General features: G+C 54.0%; 2 protein-coding genes across 2 annotated transcripts in view; one reads left to right on the plus strand and one right to left on the minus strand.

Annotated features, from left to right (window-relative positions):
- Positions 1–23853, minus strand: part of CDH23 (cadherin related 23) — a 210519-nt gene that overhangs the window by 44951 nt on the left and 141715 nt on the right. Inside the window, exons 14-26 of the mRNA XM_075717465.1 lie at positions 22734–22971; positions 21950–22055; positions 21442–21569; positions 17662–17734; positions 17264–17380; positions 16564–16676; positions 14341–14448; positions 12962–13151; positions 11586–11731; positions 11036–11255; positions 9848–10000; positions 8737–8850; positions 7296–7444 (exon numbers count right to left, since the gene is read on the minus strand). Coding sequence (XP_075573580.1) covers positions 7296–7444; positions 8737–8850; positions 9848–10000; positions 11036–11255; positions 11586–11731; positions 12962–13151; positions 14341–14448; positions 16564–16676; positions 17264–17380; positions 17662–17734; positions 21442–21569; positions 21950–22055; positions 22734–22971 — 1855 coding nt within the window. The remainder of the gene's footprint in view (positions 1–7295; positions 7445–8736; positions 8851–9847; positions 10001–11035; positions 11256–11585; positions 11732–12961; positions 13152–14340; positions 14449–16563; positions 16677–17263; positions 17381–17661; positions 17735–21441; positions 21570–21949; positions 22056–22733; positions 22972–23853) is intronic.
- Positions 4423–4839, plus strand: C10H10orf105 (chromosome 10 C10orf105 homolog). Its single transcript, XM_009477675.2, has one exon. It carries the CDS (start codon positions 4423–4425, stop codon positions 4837–4839), a length of 417 nt encoding a protein of 138 aa, XP_009475950.2.

Raw genomic sequence — 23853 nt, forward strand, 5'->3', positions numbered from 1 at the left:
GCAAAGCCTGGGGAAACACATCCCGGGGGCCTCGACCCCCTCACCCCAGCAGGGAACAGCCCCGGGGCACGGCCGTGTTGGCAAAGCTTGGGAGGGGGCTCAGGGCCCCTTTGCCTTTGCATGCTCGGGCTGTCCCCAGCCCGGCTGCCATCTCTCTCCCACCCTCCCTTGCCCTCCAAAAGGGAGGAGGGGGCTGGCAGCCAGCAGAGCACAGTGGGAGAGGCGGCAAGGCAAGCGTGTTGGAGGCAAAGCCGGAGCTCAGCCAGCCACTGAGAGGTAGGGAGCCCAAATCCCCACGGAAAACCCACCGCCGGCCACGCAGGCTAACCCCGAGGGGAGAGCGAGGCAGGCCAGGGACGTGCCGCTGTCCCCGGCTGGTGAGCTGCTGCCCTCAGCCCTGCAGCCGCCCAGGGAAAGTGCTGCAAACTGGGTGAGGAGGGGAGATGAGAAATTTGGGGTGGGTTTGAAGTTAGGCATCCCTCCTCCCTTCGCCGTCGCCTTGCTTTGTCCGTCCCGGAGATGGGAGAGGGGGCAAGTCTTCCAGATGCAGCACTGCTGCTTAACAGCGAGGGTGATGGGGTACAGCGTGCCGTCGCTTTTGGTACCCAACTATTTAGGTTTGCTAAGCTGGGTGTTTGGTACCCTCCAGCATTACCTCCTCCTGCAAGCGAGTTGAAAGACTTAGTGCATTGGGAAAAGCTGGGGAGCTCCAGGAAAGCGTTGCTAAGCAAGATGGGGAGGGGAAAGAGAGCTGCTTTTCATCCCAGCTGTATTACAGGCACAGAAGCGCCTGAAAACAGCCTTTTCTTTGCAGGAGTTTGAGAAAAAGGAGGGAGAGCATATGGAAAAACTCCTGCCAAACTAGGCAGCTGCAGCAGGCCAGGCAGGCAGCGCCCGGTGCTGGGCAGAATAATGCTCTCTTCTGCTCATGCACAAGAATAAATTCTTCTTCCTTTCCACCTTCTTCAGGAGCTTTTTGCAATTTCTCTTCTTTCCCTCTGATCCTCGGCTGCCTAGTGCCCAGTGCTGGGTCCCCAGCACTTGTGGGGATGTCTCGTGTTAGAGCTGAGCTGCCAGGGATGATTCTTCTGGGGAGGTTTGCCAGGCTGGGTGCTCCTCAGCAAGCCTGTTATTAACTCAGCTGGATTGTACAATGTGGGACATGGATGTTGGGAAGGGGCGATGCTACGAACGGGGATGCAGGCAGCAACTTGGCCAGTGGGTACAAAATCCTGTTGGCAACTGGTCCGTTGCCACACTTCAGGAATGGCACTGAGCTCCCACGCTGCGGGAGGGAAGCCCTCAACCCCGTGCATGCTGTGGGCGTGGGGAGTGCTGCTCTTACCAAGCCCTGACATTTCCACTGATAAGACCCTAATTTTGGTTGGTTTTTTGCTGAAGTTTTGCTGAAACGGCCGTAGCTATGTCTCAGGCAGGAGGTGATGGCGAATCCCCTTTGGTCATGTTAATATGTTGAAAACTTACTGGCCCTAAAAAAAAGTGACCACTCGCATGTACTCTGCAAAGATTTCCCAGATTTTTAGTGGCTCTGTTTCTGGAAGGGCTTAGAGATCATGTGTGGGGCAGTCCGGACCCTCCCTGAAGCCGTGGCTCTGCCAGCCGAGCTGGGTGTGAAGAGAGGATGGATGGGAATCATAGAATCATAGAATCGTTTAGGTTGGAAAAGACCTTTAAGATCATCCAGTCCAACCATTAACCTAACACTGCCAAGTCCACCACTAAACCAATTAAGAGGAGAGTAGCAACCCCACACCTCCTGGCTTGGTGGCTGGATCATTTATAATGAAAGTAAAAACTAGGAATCATTAAGGTTGGAAAGGACCTCTAAGATCATCAGTCCTACCATCAACCCAACACCACCATGCCCACTAAACCATGTCCCAAAGTGCCACGTCTGCCCGTTTTTTGAACTCTTCCAGGGATGGTGACTCCACCACCTCTCTGGGCAGCCTGTTCCAATGCTTGACTACCCTTTTGGTGAAGAAAGTGAAAGAGAAGAAAGCATGGCTGCAAAAGCCTTGGAAAGCATCAGTGTGATCCCTCCTGATGGGTTTCTAGGGGACACAGTCAGCTGGCCCTAAAAGAAAAACCTTACAGCCACCGCCACCAGAGCAAAAAACAACTCGAAGAACCCACGCCTCCCGGCTCGCTCTTAACGAACAATATAAGGTCACCAAGCCAAACCACACACGGTCAGTAAATGCCAGAATTAAGGTAGCCGTGGTAACCTTGATTCAGGCTGCCTTTGGTGTGCGCGGCAAGCAGCAGCCCTGCCTGCTGGTTTTTATGCCCTGTCCCCGGGCAGCACACAGGAACAGCCTGCCTACAGAGCAGGGGGGTCCTTGGGATGGCCGGGGCTGCCAGGGGCTGCTCTGCTCCCAAAGCTGGAAGGGAAGGGGCTGAGCCAGGCAAGGAGAGGCTGCATGATAAAGAAACGCTTTTGGGGTAAAGAGAGGTGAAAACATCACTTTGGAGCAGGGGATGAAAGCCCTGGCCCCTGAGCCTGCTTGCAATAGGCGTGGGGATTCACCCAAGTTAAGTTTTTTTCAGATGTCGATCCATTTATTTTTGCATTTTCCATTTTCCGAGTGCAGACCTGGCTCTGACCCATGCAAGCAGCCATGTCTCCCCAGAGCCTCCGAGCTCTCACCAGGCCGATACAGTCCTTGCCCTCAGGTCACCTGCATCACAGCTTTGAATGCCCAAGCCCAGGCGATGCAAAATATTCCAGAAATAAATCACATCACCCAAGTGCCTCAAACCTGGCACCCAGCTCTAGTGGAAATCTCTGACCTTATTCCCTCCATATCTCAGCTCATTGCCTGCAAGGGAAGGAGCATGGATCCCGCAGGAGCAATCTGTCCCCTCCGGGACCAGGCAGGGTCCTGGCAAACCCGTGCTGGGAGCTCACCTACGTAAGCGCGTACCTGTATACAGAGGGTATGGCTGGGGCACAGAAAATCTGAGTTCAAGGACTCCTTAACCTCTGAGTGCTCGGCCTTGCAGTTCTCACAGTGTTTGCTGAAGGTTGTTTCCTCCTGCGTAATTTGGACGATGAGCAATGCTTCTCTCTTCTGACGCAGCATCTTGCTTTTCGCTGGGCTTGTCTCTGCCAGCGAGTCTCACAGTTTCCAGTTAGTGATTAAAGACATGTCACTGATGTCTCCTCTCCCCTTTTTTGAATGTTTTATTAGTGAATGTCTGGCTGCTACCTGCCTGGCTTTGGGATGGTGGCTGCAAGAGCAGACCCAGAGACCCTGGCAGTCCCTGCAGCCCTGCCTTTTCCCCCTCAAGCTCTTAATTTTCAGTTGGCTCAATCCAAATCCATACTTGCCAGGAGATTGCCCGGCCACGGACCAGTCTAACAGCTCTCCATCACTCTTCTAACTCCCACATCTCTGTAGGAAAGTCAGTGTAATGACGCTTTACCACCAGCGTACAGGCTAGAGCACGAAGGGCCAAGCCAAGCTGTCGCGCTGCAGAGGGTTGGCACAGCAATATTTCCCCAGCCCTCATCTCTGAGTTGGGAAGCTGCCAGCCTCAGGCACAGCCCATCCGGGGCCGGGAATGGGCGCAGGAGGGTGCACGGGAGCAAAGCGATGGGTGCAAACTGCCCTGGGGATGTGAGTTGGGGGTGGATCCGAGCCGGTGGGGAAAGGAGAGGACAGTTGCCATCAGGTGTTTGGTGAGAGCTCTTACAGACGAGGCTTTGGGAAGCTGGTTTGCATCACTGTTTGCAGATCTTGGCTGAGAAACCTGCAACATGTCTGAACCCGAAACCAGGTCAGAAAAACACCTAATCCAAGCAGATTTTCAGCACAAGCAGGGTGAGGGCGTTAGACTTCGCCCCTGCAAAAAGAAAAAAACAGGCAATGCTATAGTGCAATACTGCAGCTCGACAGGGAGTTATCCAGGTGGAGATTCAGCCAATTCTCCATTTGGGAGAGGGATAATAAAAAAACCCCAAATGACAGTTAATTCGGCAAAGCTACATTTCTGGGGAATAGAGAAGAACCAAACCCCAGCAGCTTGGGGGAAGGATTTTGGACCTTCTCTAGCATCCCAGAAAAGCTTCACACAACATGTGTGTGTGTTCCCTACAGGTTTCATCACTGGGGCCGTGGTACTGCGCGTATGTGGTACTACCTTTGCCAGATGGTTTTGCACTTCAGTTCAGGGCAGTACTTTGCAGATATAAAAATCCTACCTCTGTGCTTTGCCTCCTGGCAAAGCAGACAGACTCCTGTCACCCTGAGTCACAGAAAACATGGCCAGGAGGACCTTGGACATCAAAGCAAGCCAGAAATCCATCAGGTTGGACAGAGGGTGGCTGTCTGTCCAGCTTCTAGGTGGTAATCACCCGTGTCGCTTCTCTGTGTCATCTTGTGCACTGCAGGGAAGATGAGCACAGAGGATGCTGGCAACAGGATCTCTCCCACCCCAGCTGTCCTTGGCCTTCTGGTTTCAACCACCAAGCTGGTCCCACCCATTACCACATCCCCCGAGAAGGCAGACCCGTTGCCCATCATCATCGCACTCGTCTGCATCTTCCTCCTCGTGGCGAGCTTCCTCGTCTTTGTCACCCTCTGCAAGCCGGCGGCGCTGGACCCGTCCCGCTCCGGGCCCCATGAGTGCATGCCCCATCACCCAGCGGATGCCAGTGAGCCCCAGCTGAGGCTCTGGAAGCGGCTGGGCTCCCTGCGATGCTCCATCAGCACCTTCAGGAGGAGTCGGCCGGTGTCCCAGAGCCAGCTTGCCTGCCCCAGGAGCTCCCCTGCCAGCCAGGACTGGGATGTCATGGAGTTCACCAAAATGTGATCCTGCTCTGCGGGAACTAGCTCACCCCGCATCGCTATTCTTTCCCCATCTTTTGGTTCAGGCTCGGTTCCCTCCTCAAGCAGCCCCTGGTATCCTGGGCATCCCGGCAGAGCCCCTTTAAGCAGCTCATTTCCAGGCAGAGGTCTGCAAGGCGACAGGAGATTTTGCTATTTCAGGTTCCTGAATGCTTTCCAGGTTACTGTTTCCTAGCAGGAAAGGTGGAGGCATCCGAACTACACCCACATGCAGCTATCACCGGGCAATCCAAAAAAATATTGCTGCTTAATTTCTTTTGGAAAACATTGTGCAATTTGCAAGGCACCTGAACAAACAGCCTGGGTGAGAGCAGAGCAACCTGGCTGCCTAACAAATATCGCCTTGAAGAGAGGCATCCTGGGGCAAATGTGCTCCACAAAAAGCAATCCGTGGCTGAGACTGCCCCCCGAGATGTGCTCCTGAGCAGGTGGAGGAAGGCTCGTGCCCCCTCATGCTGCCCGCTCCCTGTCCCCCCGCCTCCCTGTGCAATGAGCCGTGGGTTGCTGCGGTTGATGCTTGGAAGGATGCGTGCTACAGCTGTCTGCTGGAAACCTGCTTCAATAAACGAGCAGCGGGAGCAGGTAAACACGCCTATAAATGCATTAAAGAGGCCTTTTGAGGCTCACGGGCGCTGCCAGCTTGGAAAGCCACCATGCAAGGCTGAGCCACTTGTTTCTGCTGGGAAAGGGTACAACAGCCAGCAGGTAATCTGAAGTGCTGAAACGAATCAGTAGGAAAAAGAAAAAGTGGTTTAATTCTTCCAGGTCTGCAGCTTACACTACATTCAGCCATCAGGTTCATCCCTTTGGGTGAAGTCTCCATGCCCGGCAAGGCCCCGCGGCAAGCACCGAACCCCATCTCTCTGGGTTTCACATGGTTTCTGACCCTCGTGGGGTGCAGCTCTGCGTCAGGACCTCCCTGGTCTGCCTTGGATATTCCCGCTCTCCTCCTGCCCTGGGCTGCCTGGCTTTTGGACCTGCAGCTGTTCAGCTCCTTGCGTGGCTCTAAATGTGTTCAATAAGCTGGGTTAAAATGAGCAGCAAAACAGCTCTGGCTGTTTAAAGCCAGGTCAATCTGTGGATCAGAGCTGGAGCGGAGGATGCAGGGGGCTGGATGGGGGCTAATGAGGGCAACGTCTGCAACAAGGGGGTGGGGAAACCTTCAGAAAAATCTCTTGTTGCCATAGGGATGTGGGGATGTATTCGAAGGGGGAGACATTCAGTACACATGGCTCACTTAAAGGTGTAAATTAAACTAAACCCAGGTGATTTCCCATTTCCAGTTCCCTCTGACGTTGTTCTGTTGAAAATAAACTTCACCCAGATAATGCCTCTCCTTTGCCACAGACTGCCAAGGGCATCCCTCTCATTTGGGAAGCATGCTCTAAGAAAAGCGGCTTTGATGCCAGACTCGGGTTTCCTCCATTCACAGTCTTTCAATTTGCAAAAACAGCTCAGTTTTGGGAGTCCCACGGCAGGGATCCTCTCTGCTGGCACAGCTCCCCTGCACACCTCCACCCCTGGGTGCAGGGATTACAGGTGGATTCCTGACCCCAGAGACAGGCACAGTGCTACGGGCATCACGTACGCCGTGCCACGGCACAGCAGGTGACGAGGAGCTGTGGGGCGCGTGCCTGGGGACCGGCTGCTCCGAGCATGACTCCCAGCAAACTTCTGTTGCAAGTGGCAAAAGGGTCCTTTCTTCTCTCCCGGTGACTCACCCTGCCTGCGAGAGCCAGGGACAAAGCTGCCCCTTTCCCCGTGCCGGGAGAGGTATTCAAGGCAGGAGGAGACTTCCCAGGCCCCTCTGCAAAAAGCCTTTGGTGCCCGCTCCAGAAGAGCCCTGGGTTTGAAGGGATGCTGGAAGCCCTTGGAGGCCAAGTGAATGCCCGCATTCATTCGGCACTCACTGAGCCATTCAGCTCTGCCCACCGCTCCCTCAAAGGGGAAGAAAAATGAAAGCGAAGTCCAAACGCTTTTCTCCCTCTGTTCCCGCCCCCCCCCCCCCCCCAAGAGCATCTCTTTGCATGCGCTCTTCTCCCTCGCCCTTGAGATCTCTGCTGTCGGTGCCTTCTCTGCTGGCAGGATGGAGAAAGCAGGGACGCAGCCAGGCAAAGGGGCCTCACCAACACAGGGATTGGGTTTGCTTCTCTCACCCCCTGCAGAAATGGGGTGAATTTCTTATTTTTTCCCTTGCGCTTTGCTGTCTTCTCCCTGGTGCTCACAGCCTGGGTTAGCAAAGGAGCAGGGGAACACACGAGCAAGAACACATTTCGCCCTGGCCTGGAGGAACAGACCACCGATGGGGAGAGAAAATGCCTTCCCTGGGTTTCCAGCAGCTCACAGCCACGGTGCCAGGGCCCAGAGAGCAGGGGACCCCCTTTGCCCACCCAGGGGACCTGGTGGGACAGAGCCACGTGCCTGTACGATGCTGCTGGCGGCCAGGATGTCCTCGGGGACGCTGACTTCATAGCTGCTCTGAAGGAAGATGGGTCGGTTGTCGTTGACGTCTAGGACGGTCACGTACACGGTGGCAGTGCCGGTGCGCCGGTTCCCGGTGGGGCCGTTGTCTGTATGGGAGAGAAAGGTGAGGGGAGGTTCAGTCACCTCCATCTCCTCCTTGCACAGGTGGTGCTAAGCCCTCGGCTGCTGAAAATAAGAGGACCAAAACTTCTAAACTAAAATCCTCCATCTTTTCTGCAGCTTCCTAATCCCACCCTGAAGCACGGGGGTGTTTTTTCTGCCTATTCTGAAAGAGAAAGGAAAAGCCAAACCACCCCCAAGCTCTGCCATGGAGCCACTGCCCAGCAAGGCTAGAAACACAACTGGTTATTAAAGAGGGTTTACAACTCCATAGACTAAGAGGGTGATACATGCTGGAAGGGACTGCTGGAGGTCAGTGATTTGGGGGATGAAGATGGGCCACTGCAGGGAGGCTGTGCGGGTCTGGTTGGCTGCAGCTGGCCCCGATGAAAAGCAAAAGCCCTGACGAGTTCTCTGTAGAGCCAGATCAGCTCAAAGCCAAAGAGCACCAGGACTGGTGGGTGTTCAGTAGATAAGGACATGGCAACGTAGCTCTCACTTTTGCCACGAAGGATGCGGCAATGGGGAGCATAGATTGAGTTTGGTTTTTCCAACGTGCCTCGATGCGAGTGAGCACTAAACCCACCCCAGCTGGAGCCCGTGGGGTCTGGTGACCAGAAAAACACAGGCAGTCTGATACCCACCTGAGGGGCAGAATGGACCCTTTGCCACTTGGGATCTGGTCCTGCGTGCCCAACCAGTGCAGCATCCCCGCTGCAAGACCCCACGGCACCTGCAATGCTGCACCCCTGAGATTTCTGACCAGGCCACTTATTTCTCCTTGCAAAAAGGGACGTCCAAGTCTTCTGCAAACAGGCCATCATTATAAAGCTCTAGGGATGATGGCCAAGATGCGTTTGGCACGCAGGCCCTCTGCCCGTGCCAGGTGGCTCTGGATTAATTGCCAGCTGCTGAGCCAAGGGCTGGCACGGCATTAGGGGAACAATGCTGTGGCACTGGCATTTCTGGGTGGATGTCTCCCCCGGACAGCACGCAGCCTTTCGGGAATGGGGGTCTTGCCTACCCAGGGGCAAAGGGAAAGCCCTGGGGCTGGACAAGCCCGAGGGCTGAGTTTACTGTCTGCAAAAGTCATGGTGGAACCGGGATGTGTCAATGCACGTGGGCTGTGAAACGCTAACACCAAACACCGGCTCTGGTTTATAGAGCACCTCAAAGGTTGCTGTCTCTCTGCCACGCTTCCAAGGCAGCTCGGCACGTGCACAGCCACCCTGCGTGGCTGCGTGGTAGCGGTCCCATGGGAACGGTGGGAAATCCTTACCGATGGCCTCCAGGATCAGTGTGTACGACGCCACGGTCTCCCTGTCCAGACTCACGACTGTCCTGACCACCCCATCCCTGAAGCCGACGCTGAATTTGCCATCCTGGTTCCCACCTGCAGCAAAGGACAAGGACCAGGTTACCCGTTGTCTGGATGCAGGGAGCAAAGCCCACGCTGCAGAGGATGCTGCAGCCCGGGCATGGGGTCAGGTCAGCCATGGAAATCACGAGTGCTCAGCCTGCCCTCCTGAAGGGCTGCATTTTACACACTTGTGAACAAGGCAAGCTTTGAAGAATGGGCTTGTATCTTGTCCTAGGCAAAGCTTCTCTTCGGCAAAAGTGGGCAGAGCACCTTCTCTCTGCCACACCAAATGCTGTGTCTGCCCCACAGCGCAGAAAAGGAGCGATGGTTGTAGGAAAAGCTGAATCATATAAGAGCCAGATCATTTCCTGAATGCTTCAGAAGCAAACTGGAGGAACTTTGCATGTGGCCTGCGGTACCTGTGGGACAATACCTGCTTTTTTCTCTCGTGGGAGAGGCCGGAGGGGCCGTGAGATGAAACGTGAGGCTGCTATTGTGAGAAAAGTGGCTCTTTGGTGACACTTCTATTTTTGCCCTCTTCCTGAGGGCTAAACGCTGCATGCGCAGTTTGCAAGTCAAAGCACAGCCGGGGGTTTCCCTGGCCTCCCTCTGCAGGTGCTGCACTGCCTGGGCGGCATCGCTGCCCGCCTGCTCCCTGCCCCCCCAAAACCACCCGCACGTGCGGCTACGAGGTGCCCTAAAACTCCAAAGAGGCTTCCAGCCCTAAATGCACGTTACATGAATGCCGCCCCAGCGGTGTTAAGCCCATCTTTTTCCTGGCTGCATCCTGGTGGTGTGACAGGGCAAGAGGGGATGCTGGGGGGCAAGGGTTCACCCCGAATAGCGGTGGAGCGGTCAGCGAGGTGGGGAGCTGAGCGGGGCTCTTCGGCAGAGGGCGATACCGCACAAGGTTTGGAGGGGCTGGGAAAGGCAGCGTTGATGTGCAGAACACCCTGACCATGGTTTGGGGCAGCCTGCTCCTTTCCACAACCAAAGCTCCCCTTTGCAGTGTTTTGCAAGGGGTTCATACCCGTGATGAAGTAGCTGAGCTCAGCGTTCAGCCCAACGTCAGCATCCGTGCAGTTGAGCCGGACCACTTTGAAATCCCGGGCAACGTTTTCGGGCAGCGACACGTTGTAGACAGCTGGGAAGAAGGTGGGGCTTTCGTCGTTCACGTCCAGAACTGAAAGGGGGAGCAGAGCTGAGTGTCCCCCCCAGGGCTGCCCATCCTGCAGATGCCAGGCTGATGTCTGCCAGGCTCCCAAAACCACCTGCGTGCTGCTCTGAGCACAGAATTGTAGAATCATGGAATGCTTTGGGTTGGAAGGGACCTTTAGAGCTCACCCAGCCCAACCCTCTGCAGTGAGCAGGGACAGCTTTAACCTGATCAGGGTGCTCAGAGCCCCGTCCAACCTGGCCTGGGATGTTTCTGAGCATCCCAGGGAATCTCTGCTTGCTCCTCCCTGCTGTTTGGGTGGTGGGGGTGCCCGCAGACCGGCTGTAAGGACTGGTCCCCGCGGCTGCAGGCTGTATTTGGTTGCCTCTGATACATACAGATTGCCCCCCTCACGTCCAAAGAAACCTTACATAACTGTAATTAAAGTTCCTGTTTGCACCAAACTCATATTCATCCCCATTCAGAGGAAAATCTAGGGCTTAAATATAAACTCAATATTTCTCGGTGAATGGCAGAGGGCTCTGGCATTACAGGACCCCAAATTTCTTTTTCCAAACCTAGGCCTGAGGAGAATCCAGGGTCAGTTTATTTCCAGATGATGCTTATCCTCAGCACTAGGCTCATGTGAAGCCAGTAAACAGAAATGCATTAAATTAAGGACAGGCCACTTTATAAGGGTCCAGCTCTGAAACTGCAATTACGTGGGCTGTCCCATCCCAACACCGGGGATGGGGGAATGGAGGAAAAATGATACAGAATTTGGGGGCCCTGCCAGAAACACCGTATTTTCCCCATCTCTGCACTATGCCAACACCACACCGGGCAAGATGCAAAGCCTGTGGGGATGGCAGTGCGATGGTCTGCCCTCCCTATGTGCTGTCGTATGCAAGAACAGACATAATGGGTCAGATCATACATCCATCAGTGCATCTCCTATATAAACCACATCTCCTCCAGTGAGGCATCCTTGTCACCCATCTTTTTGGGACCGGAGGGGGCTCTGTGGCTGGGCAGGGCTTGGAGGGGTCTTGGTGCACCCACCTTTGACAGTCAGGGTGCTGGTGGAGCTCTTGGAGGGCACGCCAGCATCGCTGGCCACCACCCGCAGGTAGTACTCGGCGATCCTCTCCCTGTCCAGCACGGTGGTGGAGATGACGAGACCGCTGGTGCTGTTGATGAGGAAATCCATGCGGGGCATCCCCACCTGCATGCGGTATGTCACCTGCCCGTTTGGACCCTCGTCCAGGTCGACAGCCACTACCTGTCGGGGAGAGCGGAGGGAAGGGGTGAGCACGGGGGGAGCCCGCTTGTCTCCTGACTGATGAAAATCACGGTACATAAACCCTGAGCATTTCTTTGCCCCCAGGGATGCTGGGTTGAAACAAAGCAGCCTCGAGGCATTCCCCCTGCTGGGAGCGAGCACATAGGGTGGGATGTCACAACCCCTTCTGCGTCCCCAAAGTTGCACTGCTAGAGGATGGAGAGGACGGAGAGGATGGAGAGGATGTATTGCTAGCCTGCTTTGCAGAAGCGATGGCAGCGACAGCAGCAGCTCCTGGAGCAGGGCATGGCGGCAATGGGGCACCCTCACCTGGAAGACAGAGGAGCCCGTGGGAAGGCCCTCGGCGATCTCAGCGGCGAAGGGCAGGTTTTGGAAAGTGGGGTCATTGTCGTTCAGGTCCAGCAGGTTGACGAAAACCGTGGCGCTGCTGGTAGCTCGCAGGGGCGGCCTCCCGCCTGCGGAGGCCAGGAATGGGGTTTCAAGGTTAATGCCTCCAGCTATTTCCAACGTTTTCCTCCAAAAGTTGTCCTCACTCCCTGGGCAGACAGTCATGCAGGATGGGGGTGCCCCATCGAGGCATTAATTGCTTGCGTTGCAGCCCAGTGGGCTAATGGCATAGTCCCCTGGCAGGGAAAAACTCTCCCTGGCAGCAGGCATGCAAGACAGACCGACAGCTACCCATGCATGCAGCTAAAAAAAAATAGCAACACCAATCTATCCTTATCCCTGTCCTTTTGGCAGGCTGGCTGGGACAATGACCTTAGCACGGTGCAGAGGCATTGCAAAAATAGAAAGGGGCAGAGTTAAGGTTATACGTGCCTGCTGGCTCTTGGAAACCAGCTGGATAATGGAAAATGATCTTCATCTCCCTCTCTCATTATTTTTTTCCCTAAAAAAGTTTCCCTAAGTTACTATTTCCAGAGAAAAAACATTTCACACTCGATGAGCTCTTTTCCCTCCACCTGCTCAACTGACTTTCCGAAATACTGATGGAGCCAGCCTCCGTGCGCGGTATCTCACTAGTCCTGCAAGCCACGCAGGCTCAGCTCCACAGAGAAACATTGACCTGCCCAGCAGACCTTGCAGAGCAGCCCAGAAGCAGATTTCCCCCGTGTGCCTTGACGTACTGCATCTCCTCAGCAGCCCGCTACGAGCACCCAGTACTGCCCTCGTCTCTCTGCCTACGCTAAACATTCCTGTCTTTGTGCCACAGCCCCTGCCACCTACAAGCATCCCGAGCACGGGTCTCCTGCAGAACAGACATTTCCCCCACCCCGTACCTTTAGGTTTGCTTTTTAACGGCAAAATGCAAAGAATGGTGTCTTCTGCAACGAGGGGGAGTTTCTGCCTCCCAGGCTCATTGTCAGGGCTGCTGCAGAAACCACCATGCTCACATTTTGAGGGTTTCTGGTTTGTTTTAGCAGCATGTTTTAACCTCCTCTCATTTTCTTAGCCTCAAAAACATCTTTGGAACTTGTGCTCAAAACAGGAAAAGAAAGAAACTTCATTGCAGAGGAAAAATCAGGCCAAGAAAAGTTCCGCTCGACACGGGAAAACCATCAGGGAGGGAAAGCGGAGGAAGAGGAGGGCAACACTCGCACAACCTGAGCCCCAGCGATTTTGAGCTACGGCGGAGCAAGACAAACCACCATGGCGAAGAGGAGTGGGACCGAAGCGGGGCTTACAGTCGGTGACCGACACCACGATCCTCCGCATGAGCTGGGCCTCCTGGGCGTTGGGATTCTCCCGGTCCAGCAAGACGCTGGTGGTGCGGATCTTGCCCGTGGTGCTGTTGAGGCTGTAGAACTTGTTCGGGGGTCGGATGCTGTACACCACCGTGCCGTTCTCCCCCAGGTCCGGGTCGACAGCTACCACCTGCCATGGAGAAACAGCAAAAATTAAAGCAGAGAGACGGGAATTAACTCCCATGGTGTGTCCCCATGTAGATTCACCGGTGTCTAATAACAAGGCTGAGCTCCCGTGACAGGCTTCCCCAACCAGCAGCAGCAAGAAGTTCTCCTTCCTCCACACAGCTGTATATTTTCATGATACTTGCAGGGATTTTGTACCCTCGAGATCTCTACTGCGGTGTTAAATCTCACCGATATTGGCCTGCAAGCCCAGGAGGTAATGGCATGGCAAGAGAGACATGAGCACGCAGCAGTCAAATGGGCTTTTCTCTTTTTAAATAAAACCAGCCAGAAAACAAGCGCCCTTCATAAAAATAAAATAAATGGGACAAAGAGGCGCGCTGAGGAACTTGTGCTGCCACATCGGAAACGCTGGAAATAATCACTGGTGGGTTCTCCCCTATGCCAGACATTTTGTGCTTTATTGTTCTCCCTGTGACATTTTTAATTACAGGGGACATTTACATTAAAAAAAATCCAACCTCATTACACTCGCAACTTCCCCGGCCCCTGCTGCTTGTCCCGCAGCTGAATTTACATCGTATCAGTGACATAATAATTATTTTCCCAGCAACTAATTGGGATGTCAAAAGCAAGACGACTTCAAGCAGGCACCGAGCAGTGGGGCTGGTGCCGCAAGGAAGAGAGAAAACTGCCGTGCCAGACCTTTCTTCCCCCCCAACTCCTTTTCTTTCGTAGCCTTCCCAGTTATGTGATTTTGTGAATTCTCTTTGCTTTTCCCTCATTTATTTTCCGTTTCGTGCCCGTCATTTTTCTCCTGGCATGATGGAGTATAAGCCTCCCTCTCTCCTTCTCTTTTATTTCACCAGAGGGACTTGAAAGGCTGTAAATCAATGTCTTTCAGAGAGGTCCTTGAAGGAGGTCGCAGACGAGGCTAAGAAAAGGAGAATTTGGCCAAAACCCACATCATTTGGGGAGGGAAAAAAATATCCCAGCAGAGAAGAGAAACACAGGGGATGGGCAGCAGCGAGGAGGCTCAGGAGTAACCTTTTAAATGGACTTCTGCAAGATGGTGCTTGACTGGAGGTGACACTGGTTGGGAGGTGACTCCCTGCTCCAGCCAAGCAGGTGACACCCTCACCGGGTGAAAAGAAGAAGCTTTTAGCACAACAGCTGCCTTCCCTCGCACATACCGTGGTGACGTCCGAGTTGGGGGGGGTCATTTCCACCAGGTTGATGAAGTATGGCTCATCCTTCCACGTGGGGTAGTTGTCATTGATGTCCAGCAGCGTGATGTTCACCTGCGAGAGAGCAAGCAAGCAAACGCTGCAACAGGTGGTATCGGTTCCTGGGGCAGCATGGCACATTCCCCTGGATGTACGGCAGCACCAGGTACCCAACCCATGTTCATGCGCCAAAGGGAAAACCCGCAGAAAAACAACCTCCTGCATCTTCACAGCCAAGGCTCCTTGGCATGTCTGATCTTGGTTTGGCTCACATGTACTTAGTACCATGCAGTTAAAACAACTGCAAGGGGCACGAGGTGTGTTTTCAAGCACTACTTCATTGCGTGGTGGGGGGGGAAGCAAATCAGTCATGGTGGTGGGGGAGATGGTGCAGTGGGGGCATGGCAGGAAAGGAAGGGAAAAAATGAGCAACTGGTGAAAAACAAAAAAAAAAAAAGAAGGAATAAATGAGAAATCGTGAGAGGGCATGGTAACAGGGGGTGGGAGGTGCAAAGACAAGAGAGCACGGGAGAGGTTGGTGCCCTGAAGGGCTACCTATCTTCATTTTCAGCATGAGAAATGGCATCTAAGTGACAGTAGCGAGCCTGTGGGATGTATCCTCTTGTCTGTGAGTCTCTCACCTCCCCAGCTCACCTGTTGCAATCCAGTCTGTGAGTCTATAAAGATGTCTGTGGGAAGAGCTGCAGTTCAGGGGAAGGGGGGCAGAGGGGCAGGAGGCAGCCCCAGGCAGGGTGTCTTGGTGGAGCTTCTCTTGCGGTCTTCTGTGCTCCCAAATAATGGGGAGGGGGGTGGGGTGGTGGTCCTGCCACCGCACAAGGCTGAGCTGCTGGTGCCACCCCGTGGTAGAAGAGGCAAATCTGGACACCACGGTCTCTGGGCACAAGCCAAGGCATCGGGCTGGTCCCTGGGGAAGGTTGGTGACCCACCTCTACTCTGAGAACCCCAGGCGCTTGTCCATCACCTGGGGACCTTGCAAAACCCCTGAATGGACCCTTATTCCCAGATAAAAAATGATTCTAGGGAACAGCTTTGAGTCCCAAGTGTACATCCTTGCTAATGACAGCTGACAAACTTAATCGGCCACCCACTTCTAACCAAGTTTTAATATTCTTTAACTTTTTAGGAACCATAAGGCCTTCTCCCCGACCCCCCCAGCACCACAGTTGCAATCTATGTTGCAAAAACCTTGTTTTGCCTTTCAATAAAGCTATTAGGAGAACATCATCTCATCTGGAGCCCCAAAGGGGAACCCAGCATCTGACAGGCCAAGCCGTTGCCCGTTCAGGGCCTTCACGTGCCTCTCTGAGGCTCCATAGGGACCTTCTGGTCTCCTACCTGGATCAGACACCTCCTGATGGCCCTCAGCACTGGTGACAATTATTTTAGGGATCTCTTCAACACAACCACAGTATTTCTCTGCATTGTCCTCTGTTGCATGGGATATCTCTCCTGCAACCCAACCAAGTGTCCCAGGAGCAAGAGCACCCGAAACATTATGAAATATTCAAACCAACATGGTGCCACGAGCAGTGAGAGATGGATCCTTGGCTTTTGACCTCCTGACATTTTCAAAGACTTTTACAAACACTTTGCAAATGACAGGTCTCCCTGATATCTGCAAAGGGCAAGGCAAAGCTGTAGGCTTCAATCTGCAATACAATGGCCTGCACCTCCATCAGAACCTTCTGAGGAGCCCAGGCATCACAAACCAGTTGGAAACCCTTGATCCAGGCAGTATGTGAATAGTAGTCATCAGGAACAACTAAGCATGCCTGCAGGCTCTCCAACTAAGCATTTTCTCAAGAGGCATGAACAAAGGGAACCGTGCTGCGGTTGGAATAGGTACCCTTTACCGCCTTCGCACGGAGAGCTGGACTTGCAAAGCGCTGGAAGGTCAAGTGGCTCCTGGGTGAATGGCTCGCCAGGAAAGGGAGCCCAACTTCAAGGTCTACACAGCACAGATAGTCATTCTGCAAGGGCTGTGAGCAGCGATGAGGGCAGTCCGGAGGGCAGACATTACCATGTGCTGTTTACCCATTCACACCGCTAAAATTAAACACGGCTAGCATGGGGAACTGAAGCATCGGTGCCTGGGCAGCCCTCCCTGACGGCAGCCCCAGGCAGGGCCCGGTAGCTCAAGGAGATGGGAATCGCTCTCCATGCACTCACCATAGCAATGCCTGTCTTCTGGTGGTGGCCCACGCCTCCATCCACTGCCCGGACAATGAGGATGTATTCAGATTTGGCCTCCCGGTCCAGCAAAGATGTTGTCGTGATTTCTCCTGCAGCCACAGGAGATGAGAGGGATTAAAGATGTTGTATGGTGAATAGGGGCACCAGTGAAAGAAAGGGACACTCAAAATCAGAGAGAGGTTCCTTCACAAATGGGCCCTTTTTTCTGATTCAGTTTCAAATAGATGGACCTTGGAAGGGTCAGCTTGTCAGCAAGCTCCTGCAAACTTCATGCTGTGTCTTCCCAAGGGAGCCTGTTTTATAGCTGCCTGCAATGCCTCATGCTCTTTCCTGCCCAGAATGAACCAAAACTGATGCCAGCAAGGGAAGGCGGGCAGCAGCTCCTTAGCTAATGTAAGCCCTTGCAGCAAAGCCTTTTCTCAGGCATCACTCCCACCAGGGGCTGAGCTTCCACCGATGCCCCTGCCAAAGCTCTCATGGTGACCGAGCAAGTGCTGGCTGAAATCTGGTGAATCCCTTAAATCGTGTTTCTCCTAAGCAGGCTGCTTGGGGAAGAGGAGGGAAGGACAGGGGAAGGAGGAAGGGTGAATGAAGAAAAATGATGGGGAAGAAAACAGGAGGAAATTCAGAAGAGGGAACTGAAAGGAGAAGAGGGAGAGCATGTACGGAGGCTCACCTGAGCGAGCGTTGATCCGAAAATGCGAGGAGCCCTCCAGGGAGTAGATGATCGACTCCTGCCCGTACTCCCTGGACCGGTCCATGTCTGTGGCATTGAGAAACAGCACCGTGGCTCCTTGGGGGAAGCAGAAATGAGGGCTGGGATAGGCATTTGCAGCCTGGAGCAGCTCTCCCCAGCTGCCCTGTCCCCCCACACCACTCCTGCAGGTCGCCTGGCCAAGAGGTCCCCTTGCCTGCATGCACAGCGGAGCCAAACCCCCAGACCCTATGGCTATGAAACTCTGCCAGGTCTCTAGCTTTTGCCTCCCCAAAAAGCCACCGCCCACCCCGTTCTGGCTTTAAGACGACCAGGACCCTTCTGCTAGCCTGGAGAAGGATCAGGGCTGTGCTCCGTACCTGCCATGATGTCTTCCATGACGGTTATAACGTAGGAGGGCTTGCTGAACATGGGGGGGTTGTCGTTTTCATCCTGAAGCAAAGAGAAGGTCGAGAGGCTGGTTGGGAAAAAGGCAGAAAGGTCAAATAGCCGCAAAAGTCTGGTACAGGGATGCTCCTGTCTGACTGCATCTCAAGACGTGACCAGCTCAAGGCGTCAGCGTGGGGAAGATAGCCCTAGGGGTAAGGCGCCGGAGGTCTGAGTACACGGTTTCACTGCAGAGGCAGTTGAGGTTAAGGTAAATTGATTGTCAGTGACTTTGCTGAGCCATACAGTGGGGACAACACCGACTACCTCATTACCCAGCATCCTGGGCAATACGTAACAGGTCTGAGGAACTGCTGCCGTTTGCAGCCAAGCATCCTCAGAGCTGCTCCTCCCTCCACCGCGAGCCCTGGGAAGGCTCAGGCACTGCACGAAGCACAGCACCATCCTGCACAGACCTGCTCCTCCCTCCTGGAGTGGCACATGAGTGGCTTAGTGCTCCAGGTCACCCTGGCCACTAGACCACCATGGAATCATAGAATAGAATCATAGAATCGTTTAGGTTGGAAAAAGACCTTTAAGATCATCCAGTCCAACCATTGGACTGGACTGACCAGGGGAGCTGCTGAGCTTTGGCAGCCTTTGTTTAAATGAAGGAATGCCGTGGGTGTTTGCAGAGAGAGCAGCTACGGCATTTTCAGGGCTGGGGGGGAAGCTGGTTTGCATACCAGTGGGCTCCCTCCAAGCCTGTCTCTGCCAGTGACTGTGGCCGTCCTGGTGAAACCAGGCAGGAGCAATTGCTCGAGACATTCCTCAAAACAGATTTTGGACCATTTTAAAGCTCCCCCAAAGGGGTTTTAAATGCTGTTTAAACAATGTTAAGAATCTGCCTTAAATGAACCAAACCCAACCACCTATGGAGGGAAGGATGGAGCTGCCAGGACATTAAAACACTGTTATGGGCTTTGCCATTTCCCCAGGGCTGCTCTGGAGATGTTTTCTACCTGGAGGCTGCTGATGGACCTGCAGGCTCAGCTGCTCCTGCTGCCACTGAACTTGGTATTTGAGGCAATTTCATGTGCAAACGATGCCCATCGTACTGCAATTAAATTGCCATCCTCTGCTGTCGTTGCTGGAAGCAGGTGGTCTTTAATCAGCCTTTGCATCATTCAGCTTTCACCGCATCTCCTCCGAGGGTAATGAGGAAATTGCCTTCTGCCTGGGGTGCCCTCCGCATGTCCCTCCTCCTCCTCACAGAGCTCAGTTGGGGTCATCACCCCAGGGCAAACCCAGGACATCCGGGCAGGTTAAAGGCAAAGGAAACGGAGAGACTGAACACGCAGCTGCATGCTGCCCGCAGCCGGACCCGGCTGAGCTGTGCCGTGGTCCAGGCTGGGTGGACGCAAGCCAGAGCAGACGCTGCACCATTTTGTTCGTGGTCCTGAGTTCATCAGGCCGTGCTCAGCACCGTCACAACCCGGTAAGCCGGTTCCCGAGGAGGCAGGGGCTCGCTCCTGGCCGGCTCTCCATCTGGCCAGAGCTGGCGTGCACCTGCCTGCAGAGCGGTGCGTGGCTTTTCTGCTTGAGAAGGACATTTCCCACTTCAGCGACGTGGAATCCAAAGCTCCCTGCTGCAAACCTTCCCGTGTGCCTCTTGCGGCACCCGCAGTGATGCCAGATGGGACCCAGGCACGCTTCCTCCGCTCCCACGGGAGAGGGCATCCAGCTAAACCACCTCGCTCGTGATCCCACCTCGCTGACTTCCACAAAACAACAGTCCCCCACCCCTCAGACTCAGACAGCCATCATATCATCTTCAGGGATGCTGACAACTGCAGACACTCACACGGAGCACCCAGCCCCCTTTTCTCCAACTGTACGCATGCTATCAGTCGCTGGCTCATCACCCCGAACAGGGCGTCAGCGGCAGGGAGTGAGGCAGAAACTTATTAGCGGTGATATTTCCCCGGATCCTGGCGTGGCGCGTGCTATTAGTTCTGATTCGGCGGCTCCCTCTACAAAAGCGTATTGTCCCCTAATGGGAAATCTACAAGGCAAGTTTGACTTCTTTATTAAAAACCAACAACCAAAGGATGAAAAAAAATTACCTCCCTCCACACTCGCTCTCGTTCTGCCTTTTCACGGCTCTTGTTCCTCAAGTGCCGCTGTGAAATGATTCCTCCTCATTTTCTTCCTATTTTCTGGCTTTTTAAAATTTTCTTTTTCCAGTTGAGAGAAAATCCTTTTGGTTGAGAGTGAGAAAAGTGACAGCTACATAAACCCCACCAGTGTACAGACTCAACCAGGAGGAGATGACCCACTGAAGTGCGGTCTTTAGAAAGAGATGTTTATGCTGTCTAAAGCACAGCATGGGAAGGATGTATTTAACCACCACTAACCCCCCTGGCACTGCCTTATTCCCCTCTCCCGAGCACGGTGAGGGAGCTGGAGGAGAGGCACGCTGATAGGACTTCACTCCCATCCTACAGCACCATGGACTTCATCTTCTTTGCCTTCCCAGACTGACGCTGCCGCCAGCCCAGCTTAGATCCCATCACTGCGAGACTGACGAGTTATCAAGCAAGCTGTCTCCATCGCTGATACCTCCCTCCAGACGTCCTCGAACCACAATGTGCCTCAAAGTGACAGTCCGATCTAATCTTCTCGAGGAACGCTGCGATGCTTTACCTCTCCCAGCAGCAATCCCTCCTCGAGGGGGTTTGCACCTCCGCAGGGTGTGAGATGCATGGCGAAGCCCGCAGCCTGGCTGGGACAGCCGGCACTGGGGAGATAAACAAGCAACTGCCCGTGATTGGTTCAGGGACCAATAATTTCCAACACTACAAGTGCTAACGTGCAGCCAAAGCTCTCTCCTCTGCATCTGAGCTGCAGCAAGCACCTCTGGCTACTGGCATGGAGAGCACCCGCGCCAGGAGTTCCCTGTGAGCTGAGAGAAGGGCTCACCGGGTGCTCAGTGAACCTCCCCAGTCGAAAGCAAGGGCAGAGGGTAGATCTCCTCCCTGTCCCCAGCTCTGCTCCTCGTCCCGTGGTTAGCTGGGGTTCCTACCACGTTTCTTCCAGCAGTTTTCCTGTGCATCGTGCACGGCCGAGGAGAGGGAGGAGGTGCATGGGGTCAGGACAGCCCATCTGCACTTGTCCGTGATGACACCTCAGAGACACTCTCACTTGCCTTCTGTCACTCAGACCTTACCAAATGTCAGGGACAGCGTTTCTTTAACCAATATGTATGACATGTATGTACATGAGACATATGACACATATATACATATGAGACACATGTAATTGCAATCCACATGTACACATCCACAGGGCGGGATAGTCTTACAGAATCATAGAATCCTTTAGGTTGGAAAAGACCTTTCAGATCATCCAGTCCAACCATTAACCTAACACTACCAAGTCCAACACTAAACCAATTAAGGGGAGAGTAAGAATTAATTTCATGTTTCCTGGCTTGGTGGCGGGATTATTTTTTAATGAAAGTAAAAACTAGGAATCCTTAAGGTTGGAAAGGACCTCTAAGATCATCAGTCCAACCATCAACCCAACACCACCATGCCCACTAAACCATGTCCCAAAGCACCACATCTACCCATTTTTTGAACACCTCCAGGGATGGTGACTCCACCACCTCTCTGGGCAGCCTGTTCTTGCTGGGTTATTGATGGATTAATGGCACTGCTATGGAGCAATTGCAGGGAAACCACGACAGGATTGTTGGGCGCCGTACTTACAAACACCTCGATGGTGACGGGGACGGTGCTGTTGAGCGGTGGGTTGCCGGCATCCTTGGCCATCACAGTCAGGTAAATAACCCCATTGGCCACCTGCTCGTAGTCGAGGGGATGGTTCACACTGATCACTGAAAGGATGCAAAGCAGGGCAGTCAGGGGGGCTTTCATGCACTAAGCAGGACAGCAGGCAGGTGGCAATGCCTGCTTGAGGTGAAAATACCCCGAAAACACAAGCACTGGGCATTACTGAGCTCCTTGCACTGGCATAACCCAGAGTGAGCAGTACACCCATGGAAACATGGCTCCGCAGCGGCTTGGCTCAAGCCCTGCTGCAAAGGACCACATTGCAGGCGAGGTCAGGACAAGCAGAGGAGCTGCTGGAGCAGCTTCTTAAAACTTGCTGACACGACTGCTTGCAGGGGTGTGAGCGCAGCCCGAGCTGCTGCTGCTCATCAGGGACCAAACTGCTGCTTGTCAGGGGCACCATGGTCCCAGGACCAGTGCTTACCTCCATATCCTTCTGACACCACGATGTCAAAGTAGTCGCGGGAGGCAGACGCCTGCACGATGCTGTACGTGATCTGGTTGTTTGGAGGGGAGTCCTCGTCAGACGCCTAGGGCATGAGTAGAGGCAATAAATGAACATGGGAGCTGTGCCAGTGATGTGCAACAGGAGAGAGCTGAGGGGTTGGGAGGTGCAGGCTGCGCCCAAGGAGAGTGGAAAAGCGATGGAGGAAGATGCACTCATCAGGGGCCCCAAGGGGGTTTGTAAACCAGCCTCTCCTTCCCATCCCACCTCCCAGGAAGGACTCGCCGGGTCCCCCTCTCCCACCTCTCTGCAGCACTCACCCAGCCTGGCCCCATGGAGGGAAAGTTGTGCTCTTGCATCATGGCAAAGTTTATTCTTGTGCTGAAGGAGCAAACAGTGTTCCCTACCTGCCTTCCCTCCACAGCAGAGGCTTACAGCTCCATGAACAACAAACAGAGCACCTTCCCCTCAGTGCCTGCTGACTTCATTGAGCAGAGCAAGGTGACATGGAGGCAGTGCCTGTGCCCTGGGAGAAGCCCCAGGTCTCGCAGATGCCATATAGGCACGGAACTTATAGGAGAGGAGGAGGAGGGAGGCAACCCACCAGCACTGCACCTGGTTGCACTTTGCAGTAAAGCACAAAACATTTTTAAGAGGGACGGCAGCACGGGTGGATGGAAACCTAAGGGTGGAAGAAGACCTAACCCCCAAACCCATCTCCCCACCATGCATCCTGAGCGGAGGAGCCACTCTGGTCCCTCACCCGGAGCCGGACCACCTGGGTGACGGAGGGCTCGTTCTCCCGCAGGGCCCCCAGGTATGCCTCCTTCTGGAAGGTGGGCACGTTGTCGTTGACATCGAGGACGTTGATCCTGACGCGCCCTGTTGTCTCCTCCCCGCCACCATCCCGGGCAATGATGGTCAGGGTGTAGCGCTGTGTGGTCTCGAAGTCCAGCCGAGCCATCAGGAGGATAACACCTGTGTCCTTGTCCAGTGAGAAACTGAGGGGACAGGAGAGGAGAGGGGAAAGTCCCAGTGACCACACGCTGGAGATGGAGAGATGGGGTGGCAGCAGCCTGACAGCTAGCACCACGGTGGGTGAAGTTCATGAATCATAGAATCATAGAATTGTTTAGGTTGGAAAAGACTTTTAAGATCATCCAGTCCAACCATTAACCTAACACTACCAAGTCCAACACTAAACCAATTAAGGGGAGAGTAAGAATTTCATGTTTCCTGGCTTGGTGGCTGGATTTTTTTTTAATGAAAGTAAAAACTAGGAATCATTAAGGTTGGAAAGGATCTCTAAGATCATCAGTCCAACCGCCAACCCAACACCACCATGCCCACTAAACCATGTGCCAAAGTGCCACATCTACCGTTTTTTGAACACTTCCAGGGATGGGGACTCCACCACCTCTCTGGGCAGCCTGTTCCAATGCTTGACTACCCTTTCCATGAAGAAATTTTTCCTAATATCCAATCTAGTCCTCCCCTGGCGCAGCTTGAACCTATTTCCTCTTGACCTATTGTTAACTACTTGGGAGAAGAGACCAACACCCACCTCACTACACCCTCCTTTCAGGTAGCTGTAGAGAGCGATAAGGTCTCCCCCCAGTCTCCTCTTCTCCAGGCTGAACACCCCCAGTTCCCTCAGCCGCTCCCCATCAGCCCTGTGCTCCAGACCCTTCACCAGCTTTGCTGCCCTTCTCTGGACACGCTCTAGCACCTCAATGTCCTCCTTGTAGTGTGGGGCCCAAAACTGAACACAGTATTGGAGGTGCGGCCTCACCAGTGCCAAGTACTGGGGGACGATCACTTCCCTGCTCCTACTGGCCACACTATTCCAGGATGCTGTTGGCCTTCTTGGCTTTCTTCTGAGG

This window comes from Pelecanus crispus, chromosome 10, assembly GCF_030463565.1.
Source record: "Pelecanus crispus isolate bPelCri1 chromosome 10, bPelCri1.pri, whole genome shotgun sequence".
Classification (NCBI taxonomy): Eukaryota; Metazoa; Chordata; class Aves; order Pelecaniformes; family Pelecanidae; genus Pelecanus; species Pelecanus crispus.

What these genes read in the sequence shown, in the direction of transcription:
- C10H10orf105 (XM_009477675.2), top strand. Translation starts at nt 4,423, where the DNA reads ATGAGCACAGAGGATGCTGGCAACAGGATCTCTCCCACCCCAGCTGTC.